The 17,752-nt window shown below is 39.9% G+C and overlaps 2 protein-coding genes across 4 annotated transcripts; both read left to right on the forward strand.

Annotated features, from left to right (window-relative positions):
• Nucleotides 1–484: 484 nt before the first annotated feature.
• On the forward strand, nucleotides 485–5,907 carry LOC147319501 (putative C-type lectin domain family 20 member A). 2 transcript variants are annotated; one of them, XM_086310042.1, is made up of 6 exons: nucleotides 485–566; nucleotides 858–903; nucleotides 1,477–1,833; nucleotides 1,921–2,247; nucleotides 4,569–4,669; nucleotides 5,066–5,907. In XM_086310042.1, the coding sequence occupies exons 2-6, from the start codon at nucleotides 867–869 to the stop codon at nucleotides 5,201–5,203; spliced, it is 960 nt and encodes a 319-aa protein (XP_086166168.1). In that variant the 5' UTR covers nucleotides 485–566; nucleotides 858–866; the 3' UTR covers nucleotides 5,204–5,907. The 2 variants fall into 2 exon arrangements, with proteins under 2 accessions (XP_086166168.1, XP_086166167.1); XM_086310041.1 differs by lacking the exon at nucleotides 485–566 and having other exon boundaries at nucleotides 831–903.
• Nucleotides 5,908–11,087: 5,180 nt separating this feature from the next.
• On the forward strand, nucleotides 11,088–16,506 carry LOC147319502 (putative C-type lectin domain family 20 member A). Of its 2 annotated transcripts, XM_086310044.1 has the most exons (6): nucleotides 11,088–11,165; nucleotides 11,457–11,502; nucleotides 12,076–12,432; nucleotides 12,520–12,846; nucleotides 15,168–15,268; nucleotides 15,665–16,506. In XM_086310044.1, the coding sequence occupies exons 2-6, from the start codon at nucleotides 11,466–11,468 to the stop codon at nucleotides 15,800–15,802; spliced, it is 960 nt and encodes a 319-aa protein (XP_086166170.1). In that variant the 5' UTR covers nucleotides 11,088–11,165; nucleotides 11,457–11,465; the 3' UTR covers nucleotides 15,803–16,506. The 2 variants fall into 2 exon arrangements, with proteins under 2 accessions (XP_086166170.1, XP_086166169.1); XM_086310043.1 differs by lacking the exon at nucleotides 11,088–11,165 and having other exon boundaries at nucleotides 11,430–11,502.
• The last annotated feature ends 1,246 nt before the right edge of the window (nucleotides 16,507–17,752 follow it).

The raw sequence follows: 17,752 nt of genomic DNA on the forward strand, positions 1-17,752 counted from the left end.
ACCCTCTTTTGTTTGAATTATAATAATTACAACATTATTCAAATAAAACTGAAATGGTCGGGCAGAGAATCAGTGCTGTATCCATGCAAACACATGCACAGCAAGCAAACTCACGAACCTCAGCTTTGGATTCAAATGAAGACACAAACATTTCCAAGTGCGTCCATCTTTGCTGATGATGCAGCAGACACGCTGAACTCCAGTCAGGAGGAGAAGCATGTTCTTCCACTCACAGACTGAAGCCTGAAACCAAACGGCCCGTTTCCTGTGTTTAACCTCAGTCCTAGTCTCATGATTCGACCCCTGTGACATTGTTTAGGTCCAATTCACAGCCCGTTCTGCCAGACGTTAGTCTGTTTGCATCTGTAATAACTTTGAATAAGTCATCTTCAGTTAAATGACTCTGAGCATCTTTAAACAAATGCACTTTAATGAACACTGGGCTGCTTTCTAAAACCACTTTTACAAAGTCTCTGATAGATGTGGGAGGAGGAGCGAGGATGACATATATATCAGATGAAGAGTTCTGACTGTGTCACAGCTTAACAGACGTCTCATTGTGTCAGGTATGTTATGCATATGTTTGTTTTGGTTTATTTGATAATCTCACACATTCATTATCTGGTATTCTAATAAACAAAATGATGATAATTGAATAAAGACAACACTTTTTAAAGTTGAACGTTTCAAATGTTAAATATGTTTGATAGTTTTGTTTGAATCATTAGATTAGGATAGAAATGGAGTGAATGACAGAGACATCTGCCTCTTTGTTGATGCTGGTTTAAGTGTTATGATTAATAATGATAGAGCAGCTGCAGATGAGATTCATGAGGACATTCTTCACAATTTTTCAGCTCTCAGCCATGAAGGGGTGTGGACTGATCCTCCTGCTGCTCTCAGGTCTGTAAACTCATCTCAGTCGCCTCATTTATAGTTTGAATAAAACTTCATATCAGAAAATCAATGAAAGCACAAACTGAACTGCTCCATAGTGATTATTTTAAAGGTGTCTGTAAACAAGCTTCAAGCAGTCACAGAAACACTCGTACAATCTCCAAAGATCTTTGTCATGTCAACTAAACTTCTAAAGGTTTCTTTGGGTCCAGTTAAAAGTTTGATTGACAGTTTAATAGTCGGTAGTTTGTAACAGTTTGTATAAAGTGAAGTAAAAGAGTAAAAAGAGAAAGACAGGAGGGAAGAGAGAGTGCATGAACGTGGCTCTGTTTGTGTGCACTGCTGAGAAAAACACGTTTTTATTTTGGGGTTTTTTTGCCCTGGAGCGGGAAACCAGTGTGTAGGTGTCCACAGGCATTGTAAAACACATTTTAACCAGTATACGAGTTACAGATCCTTTGAAGGACACATATATTAACAGACCGCAACACTGTTCAAATCTCTGTAAATTCTCCTGACGAGTAAAATCGAGCTGAGATGAGTCTGTGACCGCGCTGACTGACTTGTGTCCTCTCTCAGGTTACGTGATGGTCTGCCATTTTCAGTCTGATCAGTTAGTCAGACAGCTCCACCTCGTTGACCTGCAGAAGTCCTGGAACGACGCTCAGCAATACTGCAGAGATGAGTACATTGACCTCGCCATCGTTAACAGCTCAGCTCTCATCCAGGAAGCCCAGAAATGGGCGGGGAGCACAGAGGTGTGGATTGGACTCTCCAAGAGCTGGAAATGGTCTCGCCTCAGTCCACGTCAGTCATCCTGGTTTCCTCCCTGGTCCCCGGGACAGCCAGGGACTGGGGAGTGTGTTACAATATCTAGTAATGGATCATGGTCCACAAGACAATGCTCAGAACAACATAGCTTTTTCTGCTTTACTGGTGAGTGTTTTGGACTTTGGAACCAGGGTTTGACAAACTGAACATTTGAGCTGCAGGTCTGAATCCGTCTGATCTTTTGTCTTTCAGGCACGGGTAGCATGTTCATCCTGGTGCCGAACTTGATGACCTGGCCTGATGCTCAGTCTTACTGCAGACAGACATACATAGACCTGAGCAGCATGATTGATTCAAATTTCAACACCATTGTTGCTAACATGTTGACATCTTCTAATCAGGCCTGGATTGGACTGTATAGAAATTACTGGACGTGGTCAAACTCGAGCACAGCCTCAAACCTGCCATGGGCGCCCGGGCAGCCTGATGACACTCAAAACTGTGCCACAATAGATGTATCAACGGGCTCCTTCTACAGTCATAATTGTAATGAACAACGCCCCTTCCTCTGCTCCAGAGGTGAGTCTGTCCTCTGTGTTTCTGCACAGTCTGGTCCTCCTGGGCTCATCTGGACACTCTTGGCACAACACTGTCGATCCTTTGGGTGGCGCTGTCATTTGATGTTCCCTCTCTCTGTGGTAGAGTATCACTTCCTGTTCCTGTTCCAACACAGGAACAGGAAGTAGTAGTTGAGTAGCTTATCTGCATACCAATTTAATTAAAAACCTTTAGATAACTTCTCTTTTCATAGTATAATCTTCATGTGCAGCATGGCCTCTTCACCTGTCCCTCGTGCACTTTCCTGCTCATTGTGTCAGATGTTTAGTTACTCCTCAGCCTCCTTTAGCAGTAGTGATACTTTAACAAATGTAGCATATTTGCAGCTCTGGAGGCCAGGATTACTGAATTGGAGACTCGGCTTCGCACCCTTGAGTCACCCGTAGCTAGCCAGGCCCCTGTAGCCGGTGCAGCCGAAGATAGTGTAGGCCCCGCTAGCTGTTCCCTGGCAGACCCCAAGCAGCTGGGGAAAGAGAGTGGCTGGGTGACAGTGAGGAGGAAGCATAGTCTTAAACAGAAGTCCCAGGTACACCACCAACCTGTTCATGTGTCTAACCGTTTTTCCCCACTCGGTGACACACCCGCCGGGGGTCCAACTCTGGTAATTGGTGATTCTGTTCTCAGACATGTGAAGCTAGGGACACCGGCAACCATAGTCAGTTGTCTTCCAGGGGCCAGAGCAGGCGACATTGAGGGAAATTTAAAGCTGTTGGCTAAGGGTAAACATAAATTCAGTAAAATCATAATTCACGTCGGCAGTAATGACACCCGGAGGTCACTAAAATCAATATTGAATGGGTGTGTAACTTTGCCAAAACAATGTCGGGCTCTGTAGTTTTCTCTGGTCCCCTCCCCAATCAGACCAGGAGTGACATGTTTAGCCGCATGTTCTCCGTAAATTGCTGGCTGTCTGAGTGGTGTCCAAAAAACGATGTGGGCTTCATAGATAATTGGCAAACCTTCTGGATGAAACCTGGTCTTGTCAGGAGAGACGGCATCCATCCCTCTTTGGATGGAGCAGCTCTCATTTCTAGAAATATGGACAAATTTATTAAACCCCCCAAAATATGACTATCCAGAGTTGTGACCAGGAAGCAGAGCTTACACACCTTTCTGCAGCTCCTCTTCTCCTCCAGACAGAAATGTAAAGGGGGCACATGGTGGCAACGGAGGCAAGAAAGGGGTAAGGGTTGTGTGGGGTGCTCTGAATAACTGTTTTTGTCATGTAATTGGATTGCACTTTGTCAGACCTCTACCCTAAAACCTGACCAACTTGGGTGTCCCCCCTGAAGGCTTAGCTTCTGCAGGTCTAGCTCTTAGTGTCACTGAGGCACGCAACCCCCCTGACCACATTAAGGTGGCAATCACTCAGGGGGAAAACTGAAAAACAAAATAACAAATAATAAAATAAAATATTGCTGATCAGATTCTAACAACTAAAAACGTGACATTTACCTTAATTAGATGCCCTCTATTAAATACATTTGAATCCAACCATAGTACTTCTCACTATTGCCAATATTAACAAAACTAAAAAGGGTAGGCCAAGTTATATAAAAAAGGCAAATCTCCAAGTCTTGAAAAATAGAAATAAAGAATACATTAAAATATCCATCCAGATCTTCAGAAACAACAACATAAAATCTATCTTAATTTGATGGCCTAAGTAAAGTATCAAATCAATTTTATGTATATAGCACTTTTAAATTATACATGCTTCCGTATCATCGGAAGACATAGCATACATTTTCACTGCTATGCTGATGACACCCAACTCTATCTGTCCATGAAGCCAGATAACACACACCAATTAGTTAAACTGCAGGAATTTCTTAAAGACATAAAGACCTGGATGGCCGCTAACTTTCTGCTTCTTAATTCAGATCAAACTGAGATTATTGTACTCGGCCCTGAAAATCCTAGAAATATGGTATCTAACCAGATTCTTACTCTGGATGGCATTACCTTGGCCTCCAGTAACACTGTGAGGAACCTTGGAGTCATTTTTGACCAGGATATGTCCTTCAATGCACATATTAAACAAATATGTAAGACTGCTTTCTCCGACTTGCGCCCCTCCCTGATCCTGGTTCTACTGGAGGTTTCTTCCTGTTAAAAGGGAGTTTTTCCTTCCCACTGTTGCCAAAGTGCTTGTTTTTTTCTCTATATGTATTATTGTAGGGTCTACCTTACCGTTTAAAACACCTTGCGGCGGCTGTTGTTGTGATTTGGCGCTGTATATATAAAATTGAATTGAAATTCGGCCTTTTCTTTCTCTGCAGATGTCAAATCTTCCCGAGCCTTGAGGTCAGTGAAGGTTCAGCTGAGGGCAGGATCTGCAGACCTGAACGACCCCACAGTGCAAGAATCCATCCTGCAGCAGGTCAGAGGACACACAGGCCCCGATACAAGGAACAGACTGCTATGACTACTGTGAAATGATAGAGAGCAGTTAGTCTGTACAGTCCAGGTTCAGGGAAACGTGACAGCACACAGCTGCAGACATACGGGGCTCATTTAATGGAATCCCATCGATTTTTGTTATTTAACCTTTTTTCATTCTTAACTTGAAGAAGTCATTTAATTTCTGATTACTGTGAGGAGACGAAGTGACCCAATGACAGGCAATGAGGCCTAATAACAAACTTCAGTTTCATCACCAGCCAGTTCATTTAGTACATTTCCCCCAGAAACAGCACGAACAACGTTTTCTGCTCACTACAGAAACAACGGCTGATTAATGAGGAGCTTCTTTTAATGTGTGAAAACTGTGTTTCAGGTGAGGGAGAAGCTGCTGGAGCAAGGGATCAGAGAAGAGGTGAAGCTGAGGTGGAAGGTGCAGCCTGATGGGAAGATTTTCCACAGAGAGGAGGAGACAGCCGGTTACTGTGAGAAGGAAGAGTGTGGGTCGGTTTAGTCTGAACGTTATTGGCTGATGTTCCTCAGATGATCTAATTCAACTAATTTCCATCTCTATACTCTGACTGCTGGACTATAATAGCTTTGCATGACTGCTAGTTGGAAATAATCCTTATTTATCCTAAGCTTAGATCAAAGAGTGTCTGATGAGCTGTTTTATGCCTCTTTGTTTTTTCTGATTGGTGAAGCTAAAGTTTGCAGGTGGACAGGTCGTATCTTTGTTCATCTCTGTTCCTGGACTTTGTGAAGCAATTCTTACCAAAGGCCATTTGTGGACAGAGCATTTAGAATAGAAATGTACCCATGCAAAGTAACTAAATGTTTAAAACTGTGTAACCTTTGACTGAAAATAAATAAAAAATATTATACAATGGAATACAAGTTATTGACCATGTTTATGAATTTTAGGGCTTTTCAAACAACATTTTTTAAGATGTAATATCTCCCACAAAGATACAAAACACAGAAATGACAAAAGCTGTCATTGACCCTGAGTTTTTTGCCTGAGTTTGGAGTTTTTGTATTTACATTTTTGCCTTTTTCTGTACATATAGTGTTCTGAGTTTTGGGGGTCTGTATTACATTTAACAAGGTTTAGCCTTAGTTTTGTCTTTAGGTTTTCTGGTTTAGTTTTCTTTGTGATTATAGATCTGTTCTAAAGTTAAATAATTTTTTGACACATTTCATTTTATTCTCAAGAAAACTATAAATAATTTTAGTTGTTGTAATAAATCTTTTCCATCACTAGCAACATGCTGGGGAATTCTAATATTATGGTCCTTCACGTCTACTGTGAGTATAACTTTAAAACTTACACACAAAGTAGTGTGATGTTTTATATTTGATTGTGTTTTTTTTAACAGTTATTGTTGCATTAATTTATAAGAAACATGTAAATATATTCAAACCACTTAAAAAACTAGCTGCTGTCCTTTGTAACCTTATAGTCTCCACAGTTTTAGAAAAACAGATCAAAAATTTGACTGCAGAGACACAGATGCTCAAAATGAAAAATGAGGTGCTGGAGACACAGAAGAAAAACCTAACAGAAATAATGCAACAGATGTCGACATCATGGAGTGACTTCAGTGTTAGTCAAGCTCAATGGAGCAACATCAGCTACAGAGCAGGAACAACAGGAGGCTCAGCTTTAGAGGACTCTCATGTTGTGTATTTAGGTTTTATGCAGATCACTGTTATTTTAGTGTTGTTATCAAAGTTTTGATTTTATTCATTTACTTCTATCTTCTTGTAATTTTATTTTTCCCCACATTAGTTTAGTTAATTTTCAAAGTAAATTTATGCTTTTGTCTCAGTAGTTATTTCAGTATATTAAACCAAATTATTAAAAACTTTTGCCTGAAAGTCTGCTGGAATATTCATATGGTAGGCTCAGAATTTGGCATAAACAGCACGGAAATATGGATCCAACCTGCCCTGTATCAGCAGTTCAGACTGGTGGTGTCAAAATAATGGTTTGAGAGGTATATTTAAATGGCACACTTGGTGTCCTTTAATGCCAAATGAGTCTTGATAAAATTAGTATTGTTGCTGACCATGCCCATCTCCTCATGGCAGCAGTGCACCCATTTTTCTGATGGCTGATTCCAGCAACATAGTACATCATGTGAGTTCACTGTAGTCAAATAGCCCCCATACTCAACAGGTCTCTATTTCAATAGAGCACTTTTGATAGAGTCTTACAAATCTGCAGTAACTGTTTGAAGGTATCATGCTAATATGGACTCAAGTGTCTCTAGATATTTATATAGAAAATATTTCAAGTATCCTCCACATAGAATTAAGGAAGGTCTGACCATAAAAATGGCTCCAACCAGGTATTACTGTGGTGCACTTGATAAAGTGTTTTCTGAGTGTATATAAGAACATACAAGGGGCAGAGTGAGAACTATGCCTCAGACATGTTCAAACAAATAAATAATTCCCATCAACAAATAGATATGTGTGAAAAAAAGACTGACAATCTGGTCCCTATTGACATGAGATACGTTGTTACCACATGCTCACATCTAACAGACAATTGCATTATGTGTATGATGCACATTAAGATAGTTGTATTTATGTGAAAGGTTAAAATCAGAAGCACTGAGAATGAACAGTTTAAAAGATTTTCCTATTGAAAATGTATATCCTGTTTTAGTTTTGGATATACTAAAATCATAAAGAAGATTATTTATTGGGAGTCAAAATAATTTTATTCTGAGTATTTTTATATGTATTGAAAACTATGAGTCACCTCAAATGGTTCCATGGCTTCATGGAGCTATTGGTATTTTATGTACAGAATATATCTGATCTGCAGCAAGCAGATAAAAACAAAATTCTAATTTCCCCATTTGCTGTTTTGAGGTGGCGGACATTCTCTCTAGATTACATTTTTATATTGAGTAATGCACAAATAATTTTTCGATTTCCAGTTCCCAAGGATAGTTTTCTTCAAGAGGTATATAAGGCATTCAGAACTATGTTTGCTGTATGCACATCCATAGATAATTCACTTACCTGACCTAAGACTCACAGTGAGGTAAGGTTGGAAAACAGCAACTAAACCATGTGCATAGGTATTCATATATACTCTGCCAGAAACTCTGAACAGGCGTACAAGACCTTAGAGCTTGCATATAGTTCTCAGATTAAGGAATTTAAACACATTTGTGTTGAGAAGTTTTTATCTTGAGGGATTGATCTTGCTCCCATTTTGCAGTTGGGAAGGAAATTGAGTCATCTATTTTAAAAATAACCTCAGTTCAGTTGATTGGTATTAAATCTTGCCTGTGTCACAGGTGCCTCTGTCAGTGCGCCCCAGGGTGGCTGTGGCTACAATGTAGCTTGTCATCACCAGTTGTGTGACTGTGTGTGTGAATGGGTGGATGACTGGATGTGTAAAGTGCTTTGGGGTCCTTAGGGACTAGTAAAGCGCTATACAAATACAGGCCATTTACCAATCATTTACTGATATTCAAGAAATTTTCTGTTGCTGATTTCATAATTTGATACATGTTATTGGAATTGAGTAAAGTTTCTGTCTTGAATAACATGTTCTAGATTTTTTACATTTGTAATTCTTTTCTCGTGCCACGAGGGAAAATGTTGCATTTTCTTTTTCTGATATCTAGACTCCAAATGGGTGTTAGTTTACAGAGGATAAGCGAAGATTTAAAAAACAAAAAAACAAAACTGTCACATGAACATAGGGCTGAATTACAAATGGCCATCTATAACAGAACACACCACATTCTTAAAACACCACTGAGAAGAAAAATATGTTAAATTATCCATCAATGAGTAAAACTGAAACTCTGCTTTAACTCTATATTTAACCAGCAAAATGAAAATAGTTTAAACCCTCTTCTTTGAAATATTATCAATTAGGGCAGGGCGATATGGCCAAAAATATATATCACGATATATATTTGAAAATTTGCGATAACGATATAACTGACGATATAATTTCTGCGAAACAAAATACAACTCCACAACTTTACTAGCGCAGAAAACCCCCATCCATTTATTTTCACTTAAACAAGCAGCTGTTTTTATGTGCATTAAACCTATATAAAAATGTAACAGTGCAAATGCAAATTCCTTGCTGAAAGTTTAACTTCTTAAGCCCCAACGCCCCCTGATACGGGGGCAAAAGGCAGGAGATCAGGTAGGCTTGGGGCTTAAGAGGTTAACCAAAAGGCATTTCCAGTAGAAATGGGCTGACATATCCTGAGCATAACCATGTATAATATCCACTGAAGTTAAAAAGAGGTGCTTTGCAATATTACACTGCAGTGTGCCAAATAAAAAAGTCAAATGTGTATTTTTCGGACCATAAATTGCACATAAGGCACATTAAGCGAAACAAAGCAGTCAGATAAATCAAACTTTGTTCAACTCATTCTTCTTGCTTCCTCCACTTCCGTACTTTTGATTCATTAATGCTGTTTTCTATCACAGCTGCTCTATTCCCATGTTGTTGCAGTATAGTATAGTTTAATGCTCTCATATCTTCAGCATCTTAAGTAGATTATACTGCACAGTTTTCTCATCAATAAAAGAATATTTACTGCATCAGTTTGTCTTCATTTCATCTGAAACACACAAGGATCAAATCTTTGACTTTATGTTTGGGATATTTTCCTTAAATATAACTAAAGCTTTCACACAGGGTCATAAATGATATGAAATAGAAATAAATACCTTGAATTTTGACTGAAATGTCATATTTGATTCCACCACTGAGCTTTCTTTTTCCAAAAAATGGTGTGTATATAGTAAAATATCAATAATGTCACTCCTGTTACATTTGTACCATCAAACTGAAATGAGACTAGTGTCAGCAGCTCCACTAGCAAACTGTTTTACAAGCTAAACTTAGCATCATTGTTGTCTAAGGGGACTCCCATCACACGGAGCTGAAACGACAGTTTTCACATATAAAACAGTTTAACTAAGAACTGGGTACTTTTCTGTTGAATCGTTTTCATGATGTTCGTTTGTCGGCTGCGCTCAGACAGGATGGAAATAAAGGTTTAAAAAGACCTCGAGTCCTTTTTCATGTACTCGTGGTGGCTGCAATTACTCAAACCTTCAAAACACAAAACTAAAATGTTGCCAACTGATTTGGTAAAGAGAATTATCCAAAGCAGACTTCAGGTTTACCATCATTTATGATATTCTCTTGATCTTACACATAATCAGATATGAGTCCGAGTGCTCTGTCATGTGGATAGTAAAGTTTTCCAAGTCCTAACAAGAAGCAAATCTAAAAGTTTCCATCGAATGAAACTAAAAACTGAAAATAAATAGAGGAGCACTCTCTCCTTCCTATGCACCGCCGGCGTCGAGCAGAACAGACCCACGCTGACACCTGGCAAAGGTGGACTTCTAAGTCAACACGGGCAACGAGCTCGCATCCGGCTGCCGTGGCAACACCGTTCACCGTGTGATCACTGGGACAGGTATGTCTTGTATCAACATCATCACCTGCAGCACATCCAATTATAATATTTAAAAGCTTTATCTTTTCTTTTAAATTCCTTGGTATTTATTTGTGAAGCACTTTGTGATCTTCACATTGTGAGGCGCTACATAAACAACATTTACTTACTTTCAGTGAAATTTAGTGGTGACTTTAAAATCATTTTATTTGTCTTGAGCCTCCATCTTTGGAAGTGGTGCTGTGTGAGACTCTGAAAGCAAGTTTTGCACTTTTAGAGGAGATGCACTAAAACTGTAATATCATTTTTTTTAAAAAACACGCTGAAGCTAAACAAACAAAGAATAAAATAAAAACTATTTGTTCTCTATGATTGGAACTGACATGTGAAATGTGTCAGGTTGCGTCTTCATCATCACTGATTTGTTTGGAGGAGTCAAGCTTGAACCCTCTTTTGTTTGAATTATAATAATTACAACATTATTCAAATAAAACTGAAATGGTCGGGCAGAGAATCAGTGCTGTATCCATGCAAACACATGCACAGCAAGCAAACTCACGAACCTCAGCTTTGGATTCAAATGAAGACACAAACATTTCCAAGTGCGTCCATCTTTGCTGATGATGCAGCAGACACGCTGAACTCCAGTCAGGAGGAGAAGCATGTTCTTCCACTCACAGACTGAAGCCTGAAACCAAACGGCCCGTTTCCTGTGTTTAACCTCAGTCCTAGTCTCATGATTCGACCCCTGTGACATTGTTTAGGTCCAATTCACAGCCCGTTCTGCCAGACGTTAGTCTGTTTGCATCTGTAATAACTTTGAATAAGTCATCTTCAGTTAAATGACTCTGAGCATCTTTAAACAAATGCACTTTAATGAACACTGGGCTGCTTTCTAAAACCACTTTTACAAAGTCTCTGATAGATGTGGGAGGAGGAGCGAGGATGACATATATATCAGATGAAGAGTTCTGACTGTGTCACAGCTTAACAGACGTCTCATCGTGTCAGGTATGTTATGCATATGTTTGTTTTGGTTTATTTGATAATCTCACACATTCATTATCTGGTATTCTAATAAACAAAATGATGATAATTGAATAAAGACAACACTTTTTAAAGTTGAACGTTTCAAATGTTAAATATGTTTGATAGTTTTGTTTGAATCATTAGATTAGGATAGAAATGGAGTGAATGACAGAGACATCTGCCTCTTTGTTGATGCTGGTTTAAGTGTTATGATTAATAATGATAGAGCAGCTGCAGATGAGATTCATGAGGACATTCTTCACAATTTTTCAGCTCTCAGCCATGAAGGGGTGTGGACTGATCCTCCTGCTGCTCTCAGGTCTGTAAACTCATCTCAGTCGCCTCATTTATAGTTTGAATAAAACTTCATATCAGAAAATCAATGAAAGCACAAACTGAACTGCTCCATAGTGATTATTTTAAAGGTGTCTGTAAACAAGCTTCAAGCAGTCACAGAAACACTCGTACAATCTCCAAAGATCTTTGTCATGTCAACTAAACTTCTAAAGGTTTCTTTGGGTCCAGTTAAAAGTTTGATTGACAGTTTAATAGTCGGTAGTTTGTAACAGTTTGTATAAAGTGAAGTAAAAGAGTAAAAAGAGAAAGACAGGAGGGAAGAGAGAGTGCATGAACGTGGCTCTGTTTGTGTGCACTGCTGAGAAAAACACGTTTTTATTTTGGGGTTTTTTTGCCCTGGAGCGGGAAACCAGTGTGTAGGTGTCCACAGGCATTGTAAAACACATTTTAACCAGTATACGAGTTACAGATCCTTTGAAGGACACATATATTAACAGACCGCAACACTGTTCAAATCTCTGTAAATTCTCCTGACGAGTAAAATCGAGCTGAGATGAGTCTGTGACCGCGCTGACTGACTTGTGTCCTCTCTCAGGTTACGTGATGGTCTGCCATTTTCAGTCTGATCAGTTAGTCAGACAGCTCCACCTCGTTGACCTGCAGAAGTCCTGGAACGACGCTCAGCAATACTGCAGAGATGAGTACATTGACCTCGCCATCGTTAACAGCTCAGCTCTCATCCAGGAAGCCCAGAAATGGGCGGGGAGCACAGAGGTGTGGATTGGACTCTCCAAGAGCTGGAAATGGTCTCGCCTCAGTCCACGTCAGTCATCCTGGTTTCCTCCCTGGTCCCCGGGACAGCCAGGGACTGGGGAGTGTGTTACAATATCTAGTAATGGATCATGGTCCACAAGACAATGCTCAGAACAACATAGCTTTTTCTGCTTTACTGGTGAGTGTTTTGGACTTTGGAACCAGGGTTTGACAAACTGAACATTTGAGCTGCAGGTCTGAATCCGTCTGATCTTTTGTCTTTCAGGCACGGGTAGCATGTTCATCCTGGTGCCGAACTTGATGACCTGGCCTGATGCTCAGTCTTACTGCAGACAGACATACATAGACCTGAGCAGCATGATTGATTCAAATTTCAACACCATTGTTGCTAACATGTTGACATCTTCTAATCAGGCCTGGATTGGACTGTATAGAAATTACTGGACGTGGTCAAACTCGAGCACAGCCTCAAACCTGCCATGGGCGCCCGGGCAGCCTGATGACACTCAAAACTGTGCCACAATAGATGTATCAACGGGCTCCTTCTACAGTCATAATTGTAATGAACAACGCCCCTTCCTCTGCTCCAGAGGTGAGTCTGTCCTCTGTGTTTCTGCACAGTCTGGTCCTCCTGGGCTCATCTGGACACTCTTGGCACAACACTGTCGATCCTTTGGGTGGCGCTGTCATTTGATGTTCCCTCTCTCTGTGGTAGAGTATCACTTCCTGTTCCTGTTCCAACACAGGAACAGGAAGTAGTAGTTGAGTAGCTTATCTGCATACCAATTTAATTAAAAACCTTTAGATAACTTCTCTTTTCATAGTATAATCTTCATGTGCAGCATGGCCTCTTCACCTGTCCCTCGTGCACTTTCCTGCTCATTGTGTCAGATGTTTAGTTACTCCTCAGCCTCCTTTAGCAGTAGTGATACTTTAACAAATGTAGCATATTTGCAGCTCTGGAGGCCAGGATTACTGAATTGGAGACTCGGCTTCGCACCCTTGAGTCACCCGTAGCTAGCCAGGCCCCTGTAGCCGGTGCAGCCGAAGATAGTGTAGGCCCCGCTAGCTGTTCCCTGGCAGACCCCAAGCAGCTGGGGAAAGAGAGTGGCTGGGTGACAGTGAGGAGGAAGCATAGTCTTAAACAGAAGTCCCAGGTACACCACCAACCTGTTCATGTGTCTAACCGTTTTTCCCCACTCGGTGACACACCCGCCGGGGGTCCAACTCTGGTAATTGGTGATTCTGTTCTCAGACATGTGAAGCTAGGGACACCGGCAACCATAGTCAGTTGTCTTCCAGGGGCCAGAGCAGGCGACATTGAGGGAAATTTAAAGCTGTTGGCTAAGGGTAAACATAAATTCAGTAAAATCATAATTCACGTCGGCAGTAATGACACCCGGAGGTCACTAAAATCAATATTGAATGGGTGTGTAACTTTGCCAAAACAATGTCGGGCTCTGTAGTTTTCTCTGGTCCCCTCCCCAATCAGACCAGGAGTGACATGTTTAGCCGCATGTTCTCCGTAAATTGCTGGCTGTCTGAGTGGTGTCCAAAAAACGATGTGGGCTTCATAGATAATTGGCAAACCTTCTGGATGAAACCTGGTCTTGTCAGGAGAGACGGCATCCATCCCTCTTTGGATGGAGCAGCTCTCATTTCTAGAAATATGGACAAATTTATTAAACCCCCCAAAATATGACTATCCAGAGTTGTGACCAGGAAGCAGAGCTTACACACCTTTCTGCAGCTCCTCTTCTCCTCCAGACAGAAATGTAAAGGGGGCACATGGTGGCAACGGAGGCAAGAAAGGGGTAAGGGTTGTGTGGGGTGCTCTGAATAACTGTTTTTGTCATGTAATTGGATTGCACTTTGTCAGACCTCTACCCTAAAACCTGACCAACTTGGGTGTCCCCCCTGAAGGCTTAGCTTCTGCAGGTCTAGCTCTTAGTGTCACTGAGGCACGCAACCCCCCTGACCACATTAAGGTGGCAATCACTCAGGGGGAAAACTGAAAAACAAAATAACAAATAATAAAATAAAATATTGCTGATCAGATTCTAACAACTAAAAACGTGACATTTACCTTAATTAGATGCCCTCTATTAAATACATTTGAATCCAACCATAGTACTTCTCACTATTGCCAATATTAACAAAACTAAAAAGGGTAGGCCAAGTTATATAAAAAAGGCAAATCTCCAAGTCTTGAAAAATAGAAATAAAGAATACATTAAAATATCCATCCAGATCTTCAGAAACAACAACATAAAATCTATCTTAATTTGATGGCCTAAGTAAAGTATCAAATCAATTTTATGTATATAGCACTTTTAAATTATACATGCTTCCGTATCATCGGAAGACATAGCATACATTTTCACTGCTATGCTGATGACACCCAACTCTATCTGTCCATGAAGCCAGATAACACACACCAATTAGTTAAACTGCAGGAATTTCTTAAAGACATAAAGACCTGGATGGCCGCTAACTTTCTGCTTCTTAATTCAGATCAAACTGAGATTATTGTACTCGGCCCTGAAAATCCTAGAAATATGGTATCTAACCAGATTCTTACTCTGGATGGCATTACCTTGGCCTCCAGTAACACTGTGAGGAACCTTGGAGTCATTTTTGACCAGGATATGTCCTTCAATGCACATATTAAACAAATATGTAAGACTGCTTTCTCCGACTTGCGCCCCTCCCTGATCCTGGTTCTACTGGAGGTTTCTTCCTGTTAAAAGGGAGTTTTTCCTTCCCACTGTTGCCAAAGTGCTTGTTTTTTTCTCTATATGTATTATTGTAGGGTCTACCTTACCGTTTAAAACACCTTGCGGCGGCTGTTGTTGTGATTTGGCGCTGTATATATAAAATTGAATTGAAATTCGGCCTTTTCTTTCTCTGCAGATGTCAAATCTTCCCGAGCCTTGAGGTCAGTGAAGGTTCAGCTGAGGGCAGGATCTGCAGACCTGAACGACCCCACAGTGCAAGAATCCATCCTGCAGCAGGTCAGAGGACACACAGGCCCCGATACAAGGAACAGACTGCTATGACTACTGTGAAATGATAGAGAGCAGTTAGTCTGTACAGTCCAGGTTCAGGGAAACGTGACAGCACACAGCTGCAGACATACGGGGCTCATTTAATGGAATCCCATCGATTTTTGTTATTTAACCTTTTTTCATTCTTAACTTGAAGAAGTCATTTAATTTCTGATTACTGTGAGGAGACGAAGTGACCCAATGACAGGCAATGAGGCCTAATAACAAACTTCAGTTTCATCACCAGCCAGTTCATTTAGTACATTTCCCCCAGAAACAGCACGAACAACGTTTTCTGCTCACTACAGAAACAACGGCTGATTAATGAGGAGCTTCTTTTAATGTGTGAAAACTGTGTTTCAGGTGAGGGAGAAGCTGCTGGAGCAAGGGATCAGAGAAGAGGTGAAGCTGAGGTGGAAGGTGCAGCCTGATGGGAAGATTTTCCACAGAGAGGAGGAGACAGCCGGTTACTGTGAGAAGGAAGAGTGTGGGTCGGTTTAGTCTGAACGTTATTGGCTGATGTTCCTCAGATGATCTAATTCAACTAATTTCCATCTCTATACTCTGACTGCTGGACTATAATAGCTTTGCATGACTGCTAGTTGGAAATAATCCTTATTTATCCTAAGCTTAGATCAAAGAGTGTCTGATGAGCTGTTTTATGCCTCTTTGTTTTTTCTGATTGGTGAAGCTAAAGTTTGCAGGTGGACAGGTCGTATCTTTGTTCATCTCTGTTCCTGGACTTTGTGAAGCAATTCTTACCAAAGGCCATTTGTGGACAGAGCATTTAGAATAGAAATGTACCCATGCAAAGTAACTAAATGTTTAAAACTGTGTAACCTTTGACTGAAAATAAATAAAAAATATTATACAATGGAATACAAGTTATTGACCATGTTTATGAATTTTAGGGCTTTTCAAACAACATTTTTTAAGATGTAATATCTCCCACAAAGATACAAAACACAGAAATGACAAAAGCTGTCATTGACCCTGAGTTTTTTGCCTGAGTTTGGAGTTTTTGTATTTACATTTTTGCCTTTTTCTGTACATATAGTGTTCTGAGTTTTGGGGGTCTGTATTACATTTAACAAGGTTTAGCCTTAGTTTTGTCTTTAGGTTTTCTGGTTTAGTTTTCTTTGTGATTATAGATCTGTTCTAAAGTTAAATAATTTTTTGACACATTTCATTTTATTCTCAAGAAAACTATAAATAATTTTAGTTGTTGTAATAAATCTTTTCCATCACTAGCAACATGCTGGGGAATTCTAATATTATGGTCCTTCACGTCTACTGTGAGTATAACTTTAAAACTTACACACAAAGTAGTGTGATGTTTTATATTTGATTGTGTTTTTTTTAACAGTTATTGTTGCATTAATTTATAAGAAACATGTAAATATATTCAAACCACTTAAAAAACTAGCTGCTGTCCTTTGTAACCTTATAGTCTCCACAGTTTTAGAAAAACAGATCAAAAATTTGACTGCAGAGACACAGATGCTCAAAATGAAAAATGAGGTGCTGGAGACACAGAAGAAAAACCTAACAGAAATAATGCAACAGATGTCGACATCATGGAGTGACTTCAGTGTTAGTCAAGCTCAATGGAGCAACATCAGCTACAGAGCAGGAACAACAGGAGGCTCAGCTTTAGAGGACTCTCATGTTGTGTATTTAGGTTTTATGCAGATCACTGTTATTTTAGTGTTGTTATCAAAGTTTTGATTTTATTCATTTACTTCTATCTTCTTGTAATTTTATTTTTCCCCACATTAGTTTAGTTAATTTTCAAAGTAAATTTATGCTTTTGTCTCAGTAGTTATTTCAGTATATTAAACCAAATTATTAAAAACTTTTGCCTGAAAGTCTGCTGGAATATTCATATGGTAGGCTCAGAATTTGGCATAAACAGCACGGAAATATGGATCCAACCTGCCCTGTATCAGCAGTTCAGACTGGTGGTGTCAAAATAATGGTTTGAGAGGTATATTTAAATGGCACACTTGGTGTCCTTTAATGCCAAATGAGTCTTGATAAAATTAGTATTGTTGCTGACCATGCCCATCTCCTCATGGCAGCAGTGCACCCATTTTTCTGATGGCTGATTCCAGCAACATAGTACATCATGTGAGTTCACTGTAGTCAAATAGCCCCCATACTCAACAGGTCTCTATTTCAATAGAGCACTTTTGATAGAGTCTTACAAATCTGCAGTAACTGTTTGAAGGTATCATGCTAATATGGACTCAAGTGTCTCTAGATATTTATATAGAAAATATTTCAAGTATCCTCCACATAGAATTAAGGAAGGTCTGACCATAAAAATGGCTCCAACCAGGTATTACTGTGGTGCACTTGATAAAGTGTTTTCTGAGTGTATATAAGAACATACAAGGGGCAGAGTGAGAACTATGCCTCAGACATGTTCAAACAAATAAATAATTCCCA

Source organism: Aulonocara sp. 'chitande type north' Nkhata Bay, linkage group LG11, assembly GCF_057382095.1.
Source record: "Aulonocara sp. 'chitande type north' Nkhata Bay isolate Kocher_YH1m ecotype deep benthic linkage group LG11, A_spYH_male_GT1.1, whole genome shotgun sequence".
NCBI classification, from domain to species: domain Eukaryota; kingdom Metazoa; phylum Chordata; class Actinopteri; order Cichliformes; family Cichlidae; genus Aulonocara; species Aulonocara sp. 'chitande type north' Nkhata Bay.

Coding starts and splice junctions, on each gene's coding strand:
- LOC147319501 (XM_086310041.1), top strand. CDS start 831: ATGAGGACATTCTTCACAATTTTTCAGCTCTCAGCCATGAAGGGGTGT. Junction 2,248..4,568: donor CCCCTTCCTCTGCTCCAGAG/GTGAGTCTGTCC, acceptor CTTTCTCTGCAG/ATGTCAAATCTTCCCGAGCC. Junction 4,670..5,065: donor AAGAATCCATCCTGCAGCAG/GTCAGAGGACAC, acceptor ACTGTGTTTCAG/GTGAGGGAGAAGCTGCTGGA.
- LOC147319502 (XM_086310043.1), top strand. CDS start 11,430: ATGAGGACATTCTTCACAATTTTTCAGCTCTCAGCCATGAAGGGGTGT. Junction 11,503..12,075: donor GATCCTCCTGCTGCTCTCAG/GTCTGTAAACTC, acceptor GTCCTCTCTCAG/GTTACGTGATGGTCTGCCAT. Junction 12,847..15,167: donor CCCCTTCCTCTGCTCCAGAG/GTGAGTCTGTCC, acceptor CTTTCTCTGCAG/ATGTCAAATCTTCCCGAGCC.